General features: G+C 35.3%; 1 protein-coding gene across 1 annotated transcript; it reads right to left on the bottom strand.

Moving 5' to 3' along the window:
• Positions 1–1,845: 1,845 nt before the first annotated feature.
• Positions 1,846–6,969, bottom strand: LOC306855197 (extracellular sulfatase Sulf-2-like; the record flags this gene model as incomplete). Its single annotated transcript, XM_079393685.1, has 8 exons — positions 6,882–6,969; positions 6,257–6,496; positions 5,220–5,371; positions 4,581–4,750; positions 3,358–3,508; positions 2,618–2,793; positions 2,403–2,531; positions 1,846–1,906 (listed from the first exon to the last, which is right to left on the bottom strand). Exons 2-8 carry the CDS (start codon positions 6,489–6,491, stop codon positions 1,846–1,848), a joined length of 1,074 nt encoding a protein of 357 aa, XP_079249811.1. The 5' UTR covers positions 6,492–6,496; positions 6,882–6,969.
• Between the last annotated feature and the right edge of the window lie 15,922 nt (positions 6,970–22,891).

Genomic DNA, 22,891 nt, shown 5'->3' on the forward strand with positions numbered 1-22,891 from the left:
TCTGTGGGTCCCATTCCGCTATATTCTACATTCTCTCCATACACTGCCTGCTTTCTGCCTAGCATGAGGCTGGTGTTGAGGTTGAGGGGCTGGTAGCCTTTCTCCAGGTCCAGAGTATAGACATCTGAGTCCAAGTGAGAAGAGACAGAACGAGCCCAACGATTACGCGGCAAACTCTTCTTGGTCTTCAACTCTGGAATTAACATTGACATATTGCTTACAGAACGTTACTATAGAAATATTTCTCAAACTGCTCTCACACCAATATCATTTATGCATGCATTTGAACATATTCAACCACCAGATGGAGACATTTGTAGCGAAAAGAATAGGTGCTTGCATACATATATATATATATATATATATATATATAGTGGTAATATTTCCTTTTTATCCCATAGAAAGAAAGAAAAAAGAAAATATTACAAAGAGAATAAATATTGTACAATATAATTATCTAAAATAACTCTTTTCTATCTGAATGCATTTTAAAATATAATTTATGTGATGGCAAAGCTGAAATTTCAGCAGCCATTTCTCCAGTCTTCAGTGTCTCATGATCCTTCAGAATTAATTTTAATCATTCAGAAATATGCTGATTTAGTGCTCAAGAAATATTTCTTATTATTTTCAATGTTGAAAACAATAATGCTGCTTAATATTTTTGTGGAAACTGATACATCTTTTGTAAAATTATAAATGTCACTTTTGGTCAGTTTAATCCTTGCTGAAACGTATTAATTTCTTTCTTCACACACACAAACAAAATCTTACTGATACCAAACTTTTAATTGGTGGTTTATAAAAACAAATTTTAGTATAGTAGAGTAGATGTTGTTTTTGGGGAGCTCTTAAAAGCATGAAATTAACCCATTAACTATACATTTCAAATCACATACTTCCAGGGTTTCCTGCACCAGATTAGCAATTGTCTCGGTGAGAAATAACAGATCCCAAACAGATCTTTCTTTAGGCATTATAAGCCACCTTCGAACTAACCATTTTACATTTTGACTTAACTATGTTGATTCACTTATATTCATCCACCAAAAAAATTTAAATAATAATAGGAAATTTTCTGAAAACAAAAAAACAGCCTTCTTGCGATTTAACCACTAACCAAGCAAGAACAGTCTGACACTCTCGGGACCAAATGTGTGAAACTATTGAATGACTCACTCTTTTTAGTGAGTGCCTTCTTCCTCTTGACAGGTGTGGTGGGCTCACAATCACAGTGGTACGATGTGGAACGAGCTCCATTGATCTGTCCCCTGTTGGCAGTCATCAGACCCAAAGCACGAGGTGCATAGAGACCTGCCATCCCTTTACACTTATACAGCCTCGGCATGCCAGTCGGACCCTCAATGCACTGCCACTTCTGCACAGAGGAGGAGCGGTTAGTTAGAAAGCACTAAACAGCAGGGAAATCACTGGAAATAGTAGGGGAATATGCAGTGTAATTGAAAGTGCATATTTACCTGGCCTGGTTGCTCACAGGGTGTCTGGTATTCAGCTCTTTGACACAGGTCTCTGACCCGTTGATACTTTGGCAGCGAATTCTGTTCCACTTCTTTGCCATCTGCTAGCTTATGCAGAGGCTTGCTGTAGATCGGAAAGAGATCACATCAGGTTGCCTCCCAAAAACAGCAAAGAATTAGATACAGCCCCTATTTGAAACATGCAGATGTGTCCGATGTCAGTGTGCCATCTGGTGCCTCTCTAATGGAGCCATGTCTAATCAATTTCTGGGGTTAAAAATCTTTTGTCGGAGCGATACAGTGTAAGAGTTTGTGATACGGCGATCAATTAAAAATGCATGGGTTCATCTGGCCTGATCAAATGTACTCACCCCCTCTCCACCAGGAATGAATCCCTCCACACTTTCGCCTTCTTGTAGGAATGAAACCTGGTAAAACTGAAAGAATATGAAGACAAAAGTCTGGGATTTTGAATGGTTAGAATTAAATGTTCATGTTTGTGTAGCTTAAATCACTTATATATATATATATATATATATATATATATATATATATATAAAATGCTTTATACAGTACAGATTGTTTTAAAGCAACTTCATAGTAATAAACAGGAAAATAACAATCAATTAACTTCTTTAAATATGAAACCAATTCAAATTCTGCTGTAAAGCACCTCTAAAAAGACAATAGTGTCATTCAGCTCAAGTCAGTTCAGCGCTGGTTCAGTTCAGTTCAATCACTGTGTAAAGTTCATAAATTATAAAACGTTCAGTTATAAGCTGCTCTACAGAAGGCCAAAATTAATCAATTTTCAGAAATTCATCAAAAGTTGCAAAATTCATCAATTATGGAACAAATTCAATTCAGCTAAAATGCAGCTCTACAGAAGACAAGTGTAATTATCTGGCATAATTCAGTGAGTACCTGTTGACTGGTCTTTCTTTTTCTAACAGCTTGAGGATGGACTTGCCATCCATGTCCAAGGGAATATCCACTCCGGCCATGTCCAGTAAGGTAGGGGCAAGGTCAATGTTCAGGACCATGTGAGGATTACTGCAGGAGATCACGAACATGGAATCAACAATGTGTTATTTTTAGCATTTCACTGTGAAGTTGTGAGCTTAACATCTTTGACTAACATGGCACCCGCATCCACATTAGGGCCTCTCAAGTAGAAGGGGATTCGAATGTCAAATTCATATGGCATTGATTTGCCCTTGACCAATCCAAACTGGCCAATGTGATAGCCATGATCAGACATGTAAATGATGTAGGTGTTATCCAGCTCCCCAGTTTCCACCAACATATTGTAAACCTGTGGGGAAAAAACAGGAACAGCATTTTACAATATCTAGTTTAGTTTTTTTACATTTCTACTTTTTTCTACATTACCACCTCAATTTTCTAATAATTCTATGGCTCGTCGTCAATTATTCTTTACATTACTTACACTACAATTCAAGTTTTGGTTGGTAAGATTTTTTTATGTTTTTGAAATAAGTGGCTTATGCCTTTAATTTATAAAAAATATATATTTTAATATTATTATAAATTAAAATAGCCGTGCTCTGTATTAATATATTTTAAAGCAGTATTTATTCCTGTGATTATTTATTGACTCACTCATAAAGACAGTCACTTCTTGCTTCTTGTTTCTGAATAAATCTGTTTTTGAACAAATTATTCAAATGACTCACTTGCAGTGAGTCACCTACTAGTGTAATGATATAAACTGCAGAAACTGCAGAGACACTGAAACATTTGCACTACTAATGGTGTAGTGCCAGCACTCTTAGAATGCCACAATGCCAAAGACATACAAGCAATGGAAATTTTTTTTGCATATGTGCTATATTGTTAAGTTAGCATGATCTGTAACCTTCTCAATGCTGTCATCCACTGAAAGCAGGGTCTGCAGCCTCCTTCTGTGCAACATATTGGTGAACTGCATGTGCACAGGCTTCATGGGTCCTGTGTACCGCAGGATCCAGTGCTTGTCTGGGTTTGGGGCATGGTTGTAGCTTGGGGTTCTGTGCGGGACATTTTCAGAATTGTTAAAACCTGTGACACTGAAAGATTTAAAAAAAAATTTATACACTTTACAGTCAATAAATAAAACTTAACATTGTTGCCAAGGGAATTTGGAGTCACAGTCCAAATTTCTGTGCATATCTTGAGGGTAAAAACATCTGTGAATGGCAAAGCTTTGTGTGTAATGCATTGTGTGCTGCTTCATGGTGCTAAACCTGCTGAATAACATTGCAGAGGAATATCATGGTGTTGCGGATTGAAAATGTCATTGTTGCAAAATTGTGCATTGTGCTGAATTCTGAAGTATATTGTGCTGAATTCTGAAGTCCTGTTTCATATTTTAATAAGCCAATGCATTGTCATCTTTTGGTTTGTGAATATCCGATTTGCAGTTGCAAGTTGCATGCACATACCAGCTGCAGCTTTAAGAATGAGCAACTAAAAATAATCATAAAACAAAAATTAACAGTAAACTTGTAATTGGGCTTGTGTTTCAATAAAGTCATATGCTAATGTAGAACTTTTATGAAATATAAAAGTTGCAGAGTAATCAAATGCAAACCACAAAGCAAACAAAAATAACAGTACATACACCAGCCATGGGGTTTATACCTCTAATGGGACCTAAGAATGAACACTTATGCAACGAATAATCATGATATTATAATAATTGCACTGTATATCTCTCTTGAGCCTAGTATGTAAACTCATTTGCCGGAGGCGCTATGGAAACAATTTCTGTACACAGAATACATAAATCAAACCTCTGTTCCTGCAATAAACCAAGACCAAGTAAGTCATAAGAGTTGGTTCATTAAAAGTAGCTAGTGTGAAATGAGAGTAGTGGCTACAGTACTATAAATTGAGCATTATTTATTGGGCGGTCATATAAAACATTTTTATGTGACAAACGGCATGAGAACGGCATGAGAACATTTGATAAAGTGCTGAAGACTGAAAAATTTATACTGAATGAGATTTATGAGACCACATAAAGCTGTTCATGCAGACTGAGAATTAGTGTGTGTGTGTGAGAGAGAGAAAGAAAGATGAAGAGAAACAGAGTCTTACATGTGTTGAGATGCATTGGGGAAGGCGCTGCTGTACTGAGGTGCTGCATCCTCCGGCCCATGAGGGGCAGCGTGGCTCAGGACCATCATCACAGGCCTGTGTGGGTACATTCTCTTTGACATACGAAAGTAATTGATGCTGTCGTTTGTGATTACATCAGTGAGATAGTCCTGAAAAAGAAACAACATTAGTCTGCCAAGGCTGCATTCATTTGATCAAAAATACAATAAAACAGGAATATTGTGAAATATTATTGCAATTGAAAATTTGAGGTTTTTAATTTTTATACATTTTAAGATATAATTTATTTCTGTGATTGCAATGCTGATTTTTCAGAAGTCATTACTCCAGTCTTCAGTGCAACATGATCCTTCAGAATTCATTCTAATATGTTGACTTGGTGCTCAAGAAACATTTATTATCATTATAAATGTTGAAAACAGTATTATTTTTGTGGGCAATTGATATGGTCGACATATGATATTTTGCTAATACATTGTGCAACCCTTAATATGTTGGGTAAATATTGTGAATGAGCAGAACAGATCTGACAGAAGTACATCCCCTACTGTAGGAAATATACATTAGTTTCATCACACAATGTTCAGTCTTGCTCTTTGAAAAGATAAAGCAGACAACCTTTGGATACTCTGTGCCATGCTTTTCTCGGATACCGTTCCGGCACAGTGTGTAGTTGTAGAAGCGAGAGTTCTTCACCAGTGCTACCCATTCTCTCCAACCAGGAGGCACATAAGAGCCATTGTACTCATTCAGGTACTTGCCAAAGAAGGCTGTAACAGGAAACGATTATTTTGAGATCAGAAAATGCCAGAAGCACAAAATGTCAGACAGGAACAATTCACCCCAAAATTAAAAGTGGCTGAAAAATGACTCAATCATAAGAACAGATTTGGAGAAATTTAGCATTGCACTACTTGCTCACCAATGAGTGAATAAGTACCGTCAGAATGAGAGTCCAAACAGCTGTTAAAACATTACAATAGTCTACAAGTAATCCACTCGACACCATTTCCTCAATATATGGAGAAGTGAAGAGCTCCATCTTTGTAATAAACAAATCCATCAAGACATTTTTTATCTTCAAACTGTTGGTTCTGGCTAAAATATGAGTTCTCTATCCAAAATACAGCTTTCTCCAGTGAAAAATTCAGCTTGTCTGGATCAGGAGAGAAATATTCACCAATCAAGCAACGTTTACAAGCGAAAACAGTGAAAACAGTTCTAAGCAAATAGGTCTTTTTCATTGTAGAAGGCGTTATGAATTAGGTATTTTGGCCAGAACATTTCAATTTAAAATGCCATAATGATGGATTTATTTCTTATAAACAGTTTTTTGTTTGACAAGACATTAATTGATGGACTGGAGTTATGTGGATTCATTTTGTACTATTAAAATATTTTTAATTAGCTGTTTGGACTCTTAATCTGACAGCACCTATTCACTGCAGAGGATTCATTGCTGAGAAAGTGATGTAATGATACACTTCTCCACATCTGTTCTGATGAAGAAAACTCATCTGCATTTTGGATTGCCTAAGAGTGAGTAAAATTCCAGCAAATTTTCATTTTTGGATGAACTAATGCTTTGACCGAAAGCAGTTTGTGAATGTAGTTCAGTGTTGAAAAATGCACACAAATACATACTGCCTACTTACCCGTCCTGTAGCCTGAATTGTTGAGGTGAACAGCAAAAGTGTGAGGTTCATGGTGGGCCTGCCAGGACGGTGATGAGCAGTTCTCATTGTTGGTGTAGGTATGGTGGTTGTGCACATATTTCCCAGTCAGGATGGAAGATCGAGAAGGGCAGCACATCGGAGTGGTGGCAAATGCATTGGAGAAGTGAGTGCCTCCCTGCATCATTACGCGCTTTGTTTTGTTCATGGCCTGCATTGAGCCTTTAGGGAAAAATGGGGAATATATGTAGATTCAAAAAAAAGAGAGAGACAGAGATCCAGATTGTTTTATGTAACAGATGCTTGACCATAAATTTCCTCCCTAAAAGGGTTTGAATGAAAAACCTGAACAAAGACCAGCAGCAAGGCCATTATGTTGCCACTTCAGTGATTAAAGTGCCAAAAAACGAGTAGAAAAACAGCATGTTTGGCACAATGGACCTCAGCAGTTGGCCTATGCTACTGGACTGAGTGTGTAAGATGCTCTTATGCTAAGAAAAGAATAAAATTATATGATAATGAATTGCAAATCATACTATAAACTCACATACTCACAATCAAACACAAAACACACCCACATACAGAGAAACACAGATGGGCAACGCACCGAGTTCAATGTCCTGGTCATCAGTAAGAATGAGAATGATGTTTGGACGAACGTTTCGGCGATCCCTCTGAAGACGAGACCGCAGTCTCTGGCCAGAGAGGTGCATGGTTTCATCCGAGGGGCAGAAGAACGTCAGGATGAAGACAAGGAGAAGGGTGGCCGGTCTCCACCCAACTGCCATGACTTTAACCTGTCTTCCACCTCCCACTCTTGATAGCAAGATCACAGTTTCTTCTCAACCTGGAGAACAAAACAAGACTAAGTGGAATTTTTACTGGGACTATTTAGGGACCACCCAAGGTCCATTTAATATTAAACCAGCTTGGTTTCACAATATATGGTCTATTTGACTTGGAGAGGAAATTTTGTTTTCATAGTACAGTACACTTTTATAAATAAACAGATCAAAAGTGACAGTAAAGACATAATATTACAAAAGATTTCTATTTCAGTTAAATGCTGTTATTTTGACATTTCTATTAATAAAAGAAAAAAAACAGATATATAGCATTAACTTAAACTGGCATTACTGACAGTGGCACATACACACACACTCCTTCTCAAATGACCCTCCACTTCTATTCCTTTGGGGTTTTGGTCACCACTGGCAGAGTAACTGAGGAGCTTGTCCATATAAATGATCTTATTTATGACGCTTGGCATTAATTAATCATTAATGATGCAAAGAGATCGTCTCATTCCTGAAGTGTAACGATCGGCTCGGTTGAACACATGGCAGCTGGTGTGGATGCTAATGACAGCAGGCTACAGGCCAAAAGGAGGGTGAATGATACGGGCCAAAGGTTAGAAGAGGAAAGGGTCATTATTAGAGAAGACAGTTGGGTGTTAATGGATTGGAAAAGGTAGGGTATGTGATGTCTGATACAAATTAGTTATGGAAATGTATAGATGCATGTTTAGACTGACCTCACAGCCAGAGTTGGGGCAGTTAATGCGGTAGAAGAGACTATCGTGAGGAATGTGCATCTGGTTTTGCTTTGGGATTTTAAAAAGAAAAATAAGCCAGAAATTAATAATATGCACAATTATTAACATGAATGAGAAAAGTGACAATTGTTAAAAATGTTATTTACCAGGGAATAAACCCTTGGCTAAATACATGAAATTACAATAAATCTTGACATTTAAAAAGTTTTCAAATGACAGAATAATTGTCATTAAAAACATTTTAATTCATCACACAGCCTTTGACGTTACATATAAATTATATAGAATGCATTCTGTTGAATTTTTTAAATTAATATATTTGCTTTGCTATCTTATGCATAATTATGTTTAATTGCATTTTAATTACGTAAATGTTGAACTGTTTTCTCATAAATATCCATCAAAACAAACCAACTGAAAACCACTGATTTATTGTGTAATCACTTAATTTGGCAAGTTAAAGGTAAAATTGCTGTCTTTTATAAACACCACAATTATAGACCACTGTTTGTGATTCACTAATGCCAAAGAGAGACATTTTCCTCTGTGAAAGCAGCACTTCACATATAACAAGATGTAAATTGCAGTCAAAACGCTCCACCTGTAACACACCAGAATTACTGAATAAAACTCACAGCAGTTGTTCTTTGTCCTCTGCGGAGGTCAAACAAAAAAGTCTGATAACTGATAATCAAATACAATGAGAATTTTGTAGCTTCTTTACACAGCATTAACCCAGCACACCACCAACTGTGATGAGTTACATTCAGAAGGAAACATGAGCTAAGATAGGAATTACTGTTTGTTTGAGACCACAGGAAACCCATCTCCCACAGCGTCAACCCATGAAACACAAATCCACATGGAAGTATCACTCTCATGAAGCTCCATGCTAGCTTATTTTCTTAAAGCTCAGAACACGTAGGCTGCAACAGCCTCTGGTGATTTCCAGAGGTTAAAATTCATCCCGTCCTCCTCAGTCTCATAATCTTACCTCAGAGTGGTCAAGGCCAGGCGTGCTGTTGATCCAGGCACCCTGCGGTCTTCAGGGCAGAGGTGATCGCACAAAGTTCACCCTCCAAACTATCAAACAAAACTTTCTGCAAGAGTTGCCTTGAGGGTCTCCCACTGCTCATACCTGGAGCTTCTCATCTAAAAATTCTCCAAGGGTATTTTTAATCTTATTATATATCTTGACAGCTTTCTGTCCTGCATCTACACTCTTCTCGTCATTCTTTCTCTTTCTATTTCTCCCACCATCTCCTCTCATACCCTCACAAACACTCACACAGCTGCATTCAGCCCATGTTAATTCCCGTTCTCTCCTCCGTCTTTGTTCTCTCTCAGGGGAATGGATGAGGTCTGACCTTGGGGGTCTCCTGTTTTAAATTCTCTTGGCTGCTCTGTTCACCCCGGGTCCCCCTCCTCTCCTCCTTCTCCCTCTCCAGGACTCATTGCTGGCAATTGATAAAAACAACAGCTTGAGAAAAGAGTTCAATCTTAAATAGCTTTAGCTGGACAAACAGGAGATGTTTTCGTCCTTAAAAGGAATGCTAACATTGTTAATTGCGACAAACTGATTGCTACAGATTCTTTAAAACACTTGCATGGTGATGGAAAAGATACGTTTCAAGCAATCTAGTGTGATTTTACAGGCTCTTCACTACTGCTGCACCAGTGAGAATAATTTATGACAAGGGGCTTGAGGTAAAATTGTGCCAGTATCAGATATTCTGTATCTGATCTACCATTCTGTATGCCAGCTTGTCCTTTAGCGCAAAGCTCCTGTTATTGCTGCTGTCAGCATTTTGATCAGCTTGCATGGTAAATTGAAATGACATGATATGGTGTGGCAAACCTAGGGATATAATGAATGCCAGAATGAAAAAAATAAAACAATTTGGACCTCAGAAAACCAATTTTAAAATTCATATCAAATTTCACTCAAAAGTATGGGAAAAATGCAATAACATTTCTCAATTTTGAGCTAGTTATGAAATGTAGAGTACATTTTTAAAATTATTATTAAAAAATATTACCTTAAAAATGTTCCACAGAGGATTGAATATATAAATTACAGCAAAATATAGCTAAAACATTACAAAAATATTCAAATATCCCGATATACAAGTTCATTTCATTTTGTCTTACCCCACTGGCACATGTTTATTATCACCTTTTTATTTTTTTAAGCATAAACCTAGCATAAGTGTATAAGGTTTCTAATTAAAACAAGTACAACTATTTTAAATGGCATAAAATATATAATTTTACTGGTAATAAAAATAAAGATTAATATTAACAGATTTATAGTTTTTTTTTCTTTTAAATTGCTAAATAATTGACATAATTGGCATTTGTGTGTGTGTGTGTGTGTGTGTGTGTGTGTCTGTGTAAAAGTCTTACAAGCAGGTTGATTTCAATAAACATCAAACAATCAAACAAATCAGAGCAAAGAAAAGTAACTGTAAGAATGCAGGCACTACTGACAGTCTCATTGACAAACATAATAATGATTTTTACGGAAGGTCTTAAACATAGCAGAACAACTGAAACCAAAAAGAGCCATTGGACACAGGTGAAATAGGGCGCACTTGACCCGACGTTCATGCCCTGGGCCTCTCAAGTACCACCATCCGTCTACTTCCTGCCCTCTTAACTATGCTGGCATGGCTTGGGGAATTTGCGTCCACCCTCCAATTCAGTATGCAAACTTTCCAAAGTCTCCTTGAATTTGCCAACAGCAGTTGGCATTCAGATGCAAATGGTCTGACAAGCCTCTTTCATGGAGAAGACCTTTATCTGCCAGCTAGTTTAAAGTGAGGTGGGGGGATATGTGGATTCTCCAGTTGAATACTGTACATCAGACCCTTTTGTGCTAGACTGTGGGCAAACGGACTTGCGTCGGATTTGGTCAACATCAGTATCCATCATTCCTTACTCGTTTGGAGTGGAACATATAGGCCATGGCACCTACAACAATTGATTCGTGAGTTTTAATGATGGCGTGAGCAGTTGCAGAGGGGCATTTTCCTACGTCAAATATTGAACATACAATTATCACAAGCAATTGGTGGTTTCTGCCTTGATCAGCAATATGATAAACAGCCAAAAAGCTACATGTCAGCACTGTGTGAACACAAAGAGCTTCTAAATCATACATCTAAACTAATTAGAGTGGTCAGAGTCAACACCTTAAGTCCCATAATCGTCATTGACATGTAACCCTCTGAGACACATCACGCGACTATGCTGACAAGAGCAAAATATAGCTGCGAGCAGCGATGACGGGCCCAAGCCGTCAGCATACGCCACCCCGGTGGCATCGATAAAACGGTGCCCAGCGAGCACAAGCATCACAGTAACCCTCTGGCAGTTTGGTTTTAAGGGATACGGCAATTAAAGGGTTAATCCAAACCATCAACTCAGTGAAACACACACACACAGAACAACATATAAAACTTTAAATTCTGTGAAAATATATTTTTCATTGGTAGTTGATGTTAGTTAATGCATTTACTAATGCTAACAAATGAGAAATTATTATAGTTACCAAAGGTTTTAATGATTTATAAGCTTTTTTTAATGATTTATTTTTCCATTAACTAACATGAATATTTTTTTCTAACACAAATTAATAAAGTAAAAAATATATTGTTAATATTTAATGTTATTTGTGAATTAACCAATGTTAAAAAACAACATTATTTAACTGTTGTTAATTTACATCATTAATAAATATATACCATTTAATGTTTATCAAAATCAATTCCAAAATGTGTTAATATATTATTACATTTTAAAGTTTTATTTTTTGAACATGACTATTTTTCTAATATTAAAAATATTTTGTTCATTGTTAGTTCATTGTAAGTTCATACTATCAATGAAGAATTAACATGCTGTAAAAAATACATTTTTCATTGTTAGTTCATGTTAATTAATGCATTCCCTACTGTTAACAAATGAGACTTAATTATAAAGTGTTATCAAAACCTTTAATGCTTTATAAGCATTTTTTAAGGATTTTATTGAGAAGTTTAAACAGACCCTCTCTCTCTCTCTCTCTCTCTCTCTCTCTCTCTCTCTCTCTCTCTCCCTCCACACTCACTGAACTCACACAGTCAGTCACCCACCCAGTCACCTACCGCACACATTAGAAGCACAGAGACAGGAGAACTCTGATAAGTTTGAAAATGTTCTCCTCTGTATAGTGTATTGTAAATTCATGGAATTAATAACATATCCTCAGACTGTATTGTTCTGTGTATGTAATTTTTTATGAAGTGTTTTGAAGCTGCTCTTAAAAGATAAAAAAAAAGAAAAGTGTTATTTTTTACTGTGACTTTAATAAATTGCCATTAAATCACCGTTCAAGATATCCTAAATCCGTCCGCAATGTAGTATCTTCAGTATCTTGGAAGCATGTGAAAAAATGTTTGGTGTGAATTGTTGGTTTCTGCTTGGGAGGAGTATGAATTTGTTTACAGCCCGTTTAAAAAAAAAAAAAAACACATAAAAAAAAAATAGCCGATTTCCTGTTGGTCGTAGCTAATGACTGTAAATTAGAAAGTTGTCCGGATTAATAAGAACAATTTATGTACCGAGTTTGGTGTCTGTAGCTATCATTATATATATATAATCATTAATAATTATATACCATTTAATGTTGATGAATATTAATTCCAAAATGTGTTTATATATTATTACATTTTAAAGTTAATCTTTTGAACATGATTATTTTTCTAACATTAAAAAGATTAATAAATGCTTTAAAAAAAAAGTTCTTTGTTAGTTCATACTATCATGGAAGAATTAACATGCTGTAAAAATATATTTTTCATTGTTAGTTCACGTTAATTAATGCATTTCCTAATGTTAAGAATTGAGACCTTATTATAAAGTGTTATCAAAATCTTTAATGATTTATAAGCATTTTTTAAAGATTTTAAAAAAACAGACCCTCTCTCTCTCTTTCTCTCTCTCACCCACTGCCTCAATCCACACAGTCACTCACACAGTCACTCACAGCCCACCCCACCCCCACCCCTCACTCAGCTGCAGGCTGACAGGACCTCTCACTCAGAAGCATTATATCAACTCTCTGATAGTTTTTAAATTTTCTCCTAAGCATAGTGTATTGTAAATTCATGAAATTAATCACATATTCTCAGACTGTATTGTTCTGTGTATGTAATTTTTTATGAAGTGTTTGGAAGCTGCTCTTAAAAGATAAAAAAAAATAAAAATTATCTTTTTTACTGTAACTTTAATAAATTGCCATTAAATCATCGTTCAAGATATCCTAAATCCGTCCGCAATTTAGCATCTTCAGTATTTTGGCATCATGATAAAAAATGTTTCGTGTGATTTCCGTGTTTCTGCTTGGAGGAGTATTAATTTGTTTACAGCCCGTTTTAAAAAAAAACCCACATTAAAATAAATATAGCCGACTTCCTGTTGGTCGTAGCTAATGACTGTAAATTAGAAAGTTGTCCGGATTAATAAGAACAATTTATGTACCAAGTTTGGTGTCTGTAGCTAAAACTAACCCCCCCATTTTTGACAAAAGGTGGCGCTATAGAGTGCCTCTTCCACGCCCGTTTATGAGCTTTTTCCAGTGTCTAACTATCATTAATACTCATATGTGTGTTGAGTTTCATGACATTCTAAACATGTTATCTGCCTCAAAATCACCAGAAACGAATTTTCAACTTTGACACGTTGCCATGGCAACATAAGTTTAGATATCAATATTGCCTTCACAGTTTTACATCGGCCGTGTTTTGACATTATTCTGGTGAAGTTTGAAGCAAATCGAGTAAAAATAAGATGCTGAATTCAAAGCATTTTGAAAACGACACACTTCCTGCAGCCAGTTGGTGGCGCTATAACTTTCAGTCATTATAGTCACATCTATCCGATCGGCATCATACAACGAACAAATCACTGAAGTTTGATCAACATCATACAATGTATGTGGACGTTATTAGGCATTTCCTGGGTCTCATTTTTCGCCATAACTTCATCGCCTCGCCACGGGCAAACCGTTCGACATATCAAAAATATCTTCGCAATTTAGCGTCCCCAATGTCTTGAGATCATGTTCACCGAGTTTGGTGGCAATCGTATGGAAATCCTCAGAGGAGTATATCAAATTCCAGAGCATGCGCTTTTTAAACAGCCCTGAATAGCCGACTTCCTGTTGGGCGGAGCCTAAGACATGCAGCGTGAAAGTTGTTCGGCTCAATGAGTTCTATATGTGTACCGAGTTTCATATGAATACGTGCAAGTATGTGTGAGCTATACATCAAGCTTTCTGACAATTTTCCAGGGGGCGCCGTAGAGCCCCTGTGCCACGCCCGGGTCCCAGCCTCAGCGGCGTCCTAATGGCCGCAGGTTCCAACGTGCGTGCCAATTTTCGAGAGTTTTCGGGCACGTTAAGGCCCCCAAAAGTGCCCGGATGATTGAAATAAAAAAAAAAAAAAATAAAAAAAATAAAAAAAAAAAAAAAAAAAATAAATATAGCTGCGAGCAGCGATGACGGGCCCAAGCCGCCAGTGCATACGCCACCCCGGTGGCATCGAAAAACGGTGCCCAGCGAGCACACACAATACAGTAACCCTCTGGCAGTTTGGTTTTAAGGGATACGGCAATTAAAGGGTTAATCCAAACCATCAACTCTGTGAAACACAGACACGCAGAACAACATATAAAACTTTAAATTCTGTCAAAATATATTTTTCATTGGTAGTTGATGTTAGTTAATGCATTTACTAATGTTAACAAATGAGAAATTATTATAGTTACCAAAGGTTAATGATTTATAAGCATTTTTTAATGATTTATTTTTCCATTAACTAACATGAATAATTTTTACTAACACAAATAAATAAAGTAAAAAATATATTGTTAATATTTAATGTTATTTGTGAATTAACCAATGTTAAAAAACAACATTATTTAACTGTTGTTAATTTACATCATTAATAATTATATACCATTTAATGGTGATCAATATTAAAAAAAATTAAAGTTTTATCTTTTGAGCATGACTATTTTTCTAATATTAAAAATATTTTGTTCATTGTTAGAACATTGTAAGTTCATACTATCAATGAAGAATTAACATGCTGTAAAAAATATATTTTTCATTGTTAGTTCATGTTAATTAATGCATTCCCTACTGTTAACAAATGAGACTTCATTATAAAGTGTTATCAAAACCTGTAATGCTTTATAAGCATTTTTTAAGGATTTTATTGAGAAGTTTAAACAGACTCACTCTCTCTCTCTCTCTCTCTCTCTCTCTCTCTCTCTCTCTCTCTCTATCTATCTCTCTCTCTCTATCTCTCTCTCTCTCTCTCCCCCTCTACACTCACTGAACTCACACAGTCAGTCACTCACCCAGTCACCTACCGCACACATTAGAAGTACAGTGACAGGAGATCTCTAAGTTTTAAATTTTTCTCCTAAGCATAGTGTATTGTAAATTCATGAAATTAATCACATATCCTGAGACTGTATTGTTCTGTGTATGTAATTTTTTATGAAGTGTTTGGAAGCTGCTCTTAAAAGATAAAAAAAAAAAGTTTTCTCTTTTTTCTGTAACTTTAATAAATTGCCATTAAAACACCGTTAAAGATATCCTAAATCCGTCCGCAATTTAGCATCTTCAGTATTTTGGCATCATGAGAAAAAATGTTTGGTGTGATTTCCGTGTTTCTGTTTGGAGGAGTATGAATTTGTTTACAGCTCGTTTTTTTAAAAAAAAACACATTAAAATAAATATAGCCGACTTCCTGTTGGTCGTAGCTAATGACTGTAAATTAGAAAGTTGTCCGGATTAATAAGAACAATTTATGTACCGAGTTTGGTGTCTGTAGCTATCATTATATATATATAATCATTAATAATTATGTACCATTTAATGTTGATCAATATTAATTCCAAAATGTGTTAATATATTATTAAATTTTAAAGTTTATCTTTTGAACATGACTATTTTTCTAACATTAAAAAGATTAATAAATGCTTTAAAAAAAATTGTTCTTTGTTAGTTCATACTATCATGGAAGAATTAACATGCTGTAAAAATATATTTTTCATTGTTAGTTCACGTTAATTAATGCATTTCCTAATGTTAAGAAATGAGACCTCATTATAAAGTGTCATCAAAATCTTTAATGATTTATAAGCATTTTTTAAAGATTTTAAAAAACAGACCCCCTCTCTCTCTTTCTTTCTCTCACCCACTGCCTCAATCCACACAGTCACTCACAGCCCACCCCACCCCCACCCCTCACTCAGCTGCAGGCTGGCAGGGAGCTCTCACTCAGAGGCATTATATCAACTCTCTGATAGTTTTAAAATTTTCTCCTAAGCATAGTGTATTGTAAATTCATGAAATTAATCACATATTCTCAGACTGTATTGTTCTGTGTATGTAATTTTTTATGAAGTGTTTGGAAGCTGTTCTTAAAAAAAAAAAAAAAAAAAAAAAGTTCTCTTTTTTACTGTAACTTTAATAAATTGCCATTAAATCATCGTTCAAGATATCCTAAATCCGTCCGCAATTTAGCATCTTCAGTATTTTGGTATCATGAGAAAAAATGTTTGGTGTGATTTACGTGTTTCTGCTTGAAGGAGTATGAATTTGTTTACAGCCCGTTTAAAAAAAAAAAACACATTAAAATAAATATAGCCGACGTCCTGTTGGTCGTAGCTAATGACTGTTAATTAGAAAGTTGTCCGGATTAATAAGAACAATTTATGTACCGAGTTTGGTGTCTGTAGCTAAAACTAACCCCCCCATTTTTGACAAAAGGTGGCGCTATAGAGTGCCTCTTCCACGTCCGTTTATGAGCTTTTTCCAGTGTCTAACTATCATTAAAATGGGTATGTGTGTTGAGTTTCATGACATTCTAAACATGTTATCTGCCTCAAAATCACCAGAAACGAATTTTCAAATTTGACACATTGCCATGGCAACATAATTTTAGATATCAATATTCCCTTCACAGTTTTACATCGGCCGTGTTTTGACATTATTCTGGTGAAGTTTGAAGCAAATCGAGTAAAAATAAGATGCTGAATTTAAAGCATTTTGAAAACGACACACTTCCTGCAGCCAGTTGGTGGCGCTATAACTTTCAGTCATAATAGTCACTTCTATCCGATCGGCATCATAAAACGAACAAATCAATGAAGTTTGATCAACATCATACAATGTATGTGGACGTTATTAGGCATTTCCTGGGTCTCATTTTTCGCCATAACTTCATCGCCTCGCCACGGGCAAACCGTTCGACATATCAAATATATCTTCGCAATTTAGCGTCCCCAATGTCTTGAGATCATGTTCACCGAGTTTGGTGGCAATCGTATGGAAATCCTCAGAGGAGTATATCAAATTCCAGAGCATGCGCTTTTTAAACAGCCCTGAATAGCCGACTTCCTGTTGGGCGGAGCCTATGACATGCTGCGTGAAAGTTGTTCAGCTCAATGAGTTCTATATGTGTACCGAGTTTCATATGAATACGTGCAAGTATGTGTGAGCTATACATCAAGCTTTCTGACAATTTTGCAGGGGGCGCCGTAGAGCCCCTGTGCCACGCCCGGGTCCCAGCCTCAGCGGCGTCCTAACGGCCGCAGGTTCCAACGTGCATGCCAATTTTCAAGAGTTTTCGGGCACGTTAAGGCCCCCAAAACCCCCCGGATAGTTGAAATAAAAAAAAAATTCATAGGGGAACAATGATTCAATATAGCTGCGAGCAGCGATGACGGGCCCAAGCCGTCAGCATACGCCATCCCGGTGGCATCGATAAAACGGTGCCCAGCGAGCACACACATTACAGTAACCCTCTGGCAGTTTGGTTTTAAGGGATACGGCAATTAAAGGGTTATTCCAAACCATCAACTCTGTGAAACACACACACACAGAACAACATATAAAACTTTAAATTCTGTGAAAATATATTTTTCATTGGTAGTTGATGTTAGTTAATGCATTTACTAATGCTAACAAATGAGAAATTATTATAGTTACCAAAGGTTTTAATGATTTATAAGCATTTTTTAATGATTTATTTTTCCATTAACTAACATGAATAATTTATTCTAACACAAATGAATAAAGTAAAACATATATTGTTAATATTTAATGTTATTTGTGAATTAACCAATGTTAAAAACAACATTATTTAACTGTTGTTAATTTACATCATTAATAAATATATACCATTTAATGTTTATCAAAATCAATTCCAAAATGTGTTAATATATTATTACATTTTAAAGTTTTATCTTTTGAACATGACTATTTTTCTAATATTAAAAATATTTTGTTCATTGTAAGTTCATACTATCAATGAAGAATTAACATGCTGTAAAAAATATATTTTTCATTGTTAGTTCATGTTAATTAATGCATTCCCTACTGTTAACAAAAGAGACTTAATTATAAAGTGTTATCAAAATCTTTAATGCTTTATAAGCATTTTTTAAGGATTTTATTGAGAAGTTTAAACAGACCCTCTCTCTCTCTCTCTCTCTCCCCCTCCACACTCACTGAACTCACACAGTCAGTCACCCACCCAGTCACCCACCGCACACATTAGAAGCACAGAGACAGGAGAACTCTGATAGTTTTAATTTTCTGCTCTCCATAGTGTATTGTAAATTCATGAAATTAATCACATATCTCAGACTGTCTTGTTCTGTGTATGTAATTTTTTATGAAGTGTTTGGAAGCTGCTCTTTAAAGATAAAAAAAAAAAGTGTTCTTTTTTACTGTAACTTTAATAAATTGCCATTAAATCACCGTTCAAGATATCCTAAATCAGTCCACAATGTAGCATCTTCAGTATCTTGGAAGCATGTGAAAAAATGTTTGGTGTGAATTTTTGGTTTCTGCTTGAAGGAGTATGAATTTGTTTACAGCCCGTTTAAAAAAAAAAAAAACACATAAAAAAAAAAAATAGCCGATTTCCTGTTGGTCGTAGCTAATGACTGTAAATTAGAAAGTTGTCCGGATTAATAAGAACAATTTATGTACCGAGTTTGGTGTCTGTAGCTATCATTATATATATAATCATTAATAATTATATACCATTTAATGTTGATCAATATTAATTCCAAAATGTGTTTATATATTATTACATTTTAAAGTTTATCTTTTGAACATGACTAATTTTCTAACATTAAAAAGATTAATAAATGCTTTAAAAAAATTGTTCTTTGTTAGTTCATACTATCATGGAAGAATTAACATGCTGTAAAAATATATTTTTCATTGTTAGTTCACGTTAATTAATGCATTTCCTAATGTTAAGAATTGAGACCTTATTATAAAGTGTTATCAAAATCTTTAATGATTTATAAGCATTTTTTAAAGATTTAAAAAAACAGACCCTCTCTCTCTCTTTCTCTCTCTCACCCACTGGCTCAATCCACACAGTCACTCACACAGTCACTCACACCCCACCCCACCCCCACCCCTCACTCAGCTGCAGGCTGACAGGACCTCTCACTCAGAAGCAGTCTAAGTCTAACTCTCTGATAGTTTTAAAATTTTCTCCTCTGCATAGTGTATTGTAAATTCATAAAATTAATCACATATCCTCAGACTGTATTGTTCTGTGTATGTAATTTTTTATGAAGTGTTTGGAAGCTGCTCTTAAAAGATAAAAAAAAAAAAGAAATTATCTTTTTTACTGTAACTTTAATAAATTGCCATTAAATCATCGTTCAAGATATCCTAAATCCGTCCGCAATTTAGCATCTTCAGTATTTTGGCATCATGATAAAAAATGTTTGGTGTGATTTCCGTGTTTCTGCTTGGAGGAGTATTAATTTGTTTACAGCCCGTTTTTAAAAAAAACCCACATTAAAATAAATATAGCCGACTTCCTGTTGGTCGTAGCTAATGACTGTAAATTAGAAAGTTGTCCGGATTAATTAGAACAATTTATGTACCGAGTTTGGGGTCTGTAGCTAAAACTAACCCCCTCATTTTTGACAAAAGGTGGCGCTATAGAGTGCCTCTTCCACGCCCGTATATGAGCTTTTTCCAGTGTCTAACTATCATTAATACTCATATGTGTGTTGAGTTTCATGACATTCTAAACATGTTATCTGCCTCAAAATCACCAGAAACGAATTTTCAACTTTGACACGTTGCCATGGCAACATAATTTTAGATATCAATCTTCCCTTCACAGTTTTACATCGGCCGTGTTTTGACATTATTCTGGTGAAGTTTGAAGCAAATCGAGTAAAAATAAGATGCTGAATTCAAAGCATTTTGAAAACGACACACTTCCTGCAGCCAGTTGGTGGCGCTATAACTTTCAGTCATAATAGTCACATCTATCCGATCGGCATCATACAAAGAACAAATCACTGAAGTTTGATCTACATCATACAATGTATGTGGACGTTATTAGGCATTTCCTGGGTCTCATTTTTCGCCATAACTTCATCGCCTCGCCACGGGCAAACCGTTCGACATATCAAAAATATCTTCGCAATTTAGCGTCCCCAATGTCTTGAGATCATGTTCACCGAGTTTGGTGGCAATCGTATGGAAATCCTCAGAGGAGTATATCAAATTCCAGAGCATGCGCTTTTTAAACAGCCCTGAATAGCCGACTTCCTGTTGGGCGGAGCCTATGACATGCTGCGCGGAAGTTGTTCAGCTCAATGAGTTCTATATGTGTACCGAGTTTCATATGAATACGTGCAAGTATGTGTGAGCTATACATCAAGTTTTCTGACAATTTTCCAGGGGGCGCCGTAGAGCCCCTGTGCCACGCCCGGGTCCCAGCCTCAGCGGCGTCCTAATGGCCGCAGGTTCCAATGTGCGTGCCAATTTTCGAGAGTTTTCGGGCACGTTAAGGCCCCCAAAAGTGCCCGGATGATTGAAATAAAAAAAAAAAAAAAAAAAAAAAAAAAAAAAAAAAAATAATAATCCTTAGAAGAACAATAGGGCCCTGCGCCTTACTGGCTTGGGCCCTAAATATAGCTGCGAGCAGCGATGACGGGCCCAAGCCGTCAGCATACGCCACCCCGGTGGCATCGATAAAACGGTGCCCAGCGAGCACACACATTACAGTAACCCTCTGGCAGTTTGGTTTTAAGGGATACGGCAATTAAAGGGTTATTCCAAACCATCAACTCTGTGAAACACACACACACAGAACAACATATAAAACTTTAAATTCTGTGAAAATATATTTTTCATTGGTAGTTGATGTTAGTTAATGCATTTACTAATGCTAACAAATGAGAAATTATTATAGTTACCAAAGGTTTTAATGATTTATAAGCATTTTTTAATGATTTATTTTTCCATTAACTAACATGAATAATTTATTCTAACACAAATGAATAAAGTAAAACATATATTGTTAATATTTAATGTTATTTGTGAATTAACCAATGTTAAAAACAACATTATTTAACTGTTGTTAATTTACATCATTAATAAATATATACCATTTAATGTTGATCAAAATCAATTCCAAAATGTGTTAATATATTATTACATTTTAAAGTTTTATCTTTTGAACATGACTATTTTTCTAATATTAAAAATATTTTGTTCATTGTAAGTTCATACTATCAATGAAGAATTAACATGCTGTAAAAAATATATTTTTCATTGTTAGTTCATGTTAATTAATGCATTCCCTACTGTTAACAAAAGAGACTTAATTATAAAGTGTTATCAAAACCTTTAATGCTTTATAAGCATTTTTTAAGGATTTTATTGAGAAGTTTAAACAGACCCTCTCTCTCTCTCTCTCTCTCTCTCCCCCTCCACACTCACTGAACTCACACAGTCAGTCACCCACCCAGTCACCCACCGCACACATTAGAAGCACAGAGACAGGAGAACTCTGATAGTTTTAATTTTCTGCTCTCCATAGTGTATTGTAAATTCATGAAATTAATCACATATCTCAGACTGTCTTGTTCTGTGTATGTAATTTTTTATGAAGTGTTTGGAAGCTGCTCTTTAAAGATAAAAAAAAAAAGTGTTCTTTTTTACTGTAACTTTAATAAATTGCCATTAAATCACCGTTCAAGATATCCTAAATCAGTCCGCAATGTAGCATCTTCAGTATCTTGGAAGCATGTGAAAAAATGTTTGGTGTGAATTTTTGGTTTCTGCTTGAAGGAGTATGAATTTGTTTACAGCCCGTTTAAAAAAAAAAAAAACACATAAAAAAAAAAAATAGCCGATTTCCTGTTGGTCGTAGCTAATGACTGTAAATTAGAAAGTTGTCCGGATTAATAAGAACAATTTATGTACCGAGTTTGGTGTCTGTAGCTATCATTATATATATATATATATATATATATATATATATATATATATATATATATATATATATATATATATATATATAATCATTAATAATTATATACCATTTAATGTTGATCAATATTAATTCCAAAATGTGTTTATATATTATTACATTTTAAAGTTTATCTTTTGAACATGACTAATTTTCTAACATTAAAAAGATTAATAAATGCTTTAAAAAAATTGTTCTTTGTTAGTTCATACTATCATGGAAGAATTAACATGCTGTAAAAATATATTTTTCATTGTTAGTTCACGTTAATTAATGCATTTCCTAATGTTAAGAATTGAGACCTTATTATAAAGTGTTATCAAAATCTTTAATGATTTATAAGCATTTTTTAAAGATTTAAAAAAACAGACCCTCTCTCTCTCTTTCTCTCTCTCACCCACTGGCTCAATCCACACAGTCACTCACACAGTCACTCACACCCCACCCCACCCCCACCCCTCACTCAGCTGCAGGCTGACAGGGATCTCTCACTCAGAAGCAGTCTAAGTCTAACTCTCTGATAGTTTTCAAATTTTCTCCTCTGCATAGTGTATTGTAAATTCATAAAATTAATCACATATCCTCAGACTGTATTGTTCTGTGTATGTAATTTTTTATGAAGTGTTTGGAAGCTGCTCTTAAAAGATAAAAAAAAAAAAGAAATGATCTTTTTTACTGTAACTTTAATAAATTGCCATT

Source organism: Barbus barbus (genome assembly GCF_936440315.1).
Source record: "Barbus barbus genome assembly, chromosome: 35".
NCBI lineage: Eukaryota > Metazoa > Chordata > Actinopteri > Cypriniformes > Cyprinidae > Barbus > Barbus barbus.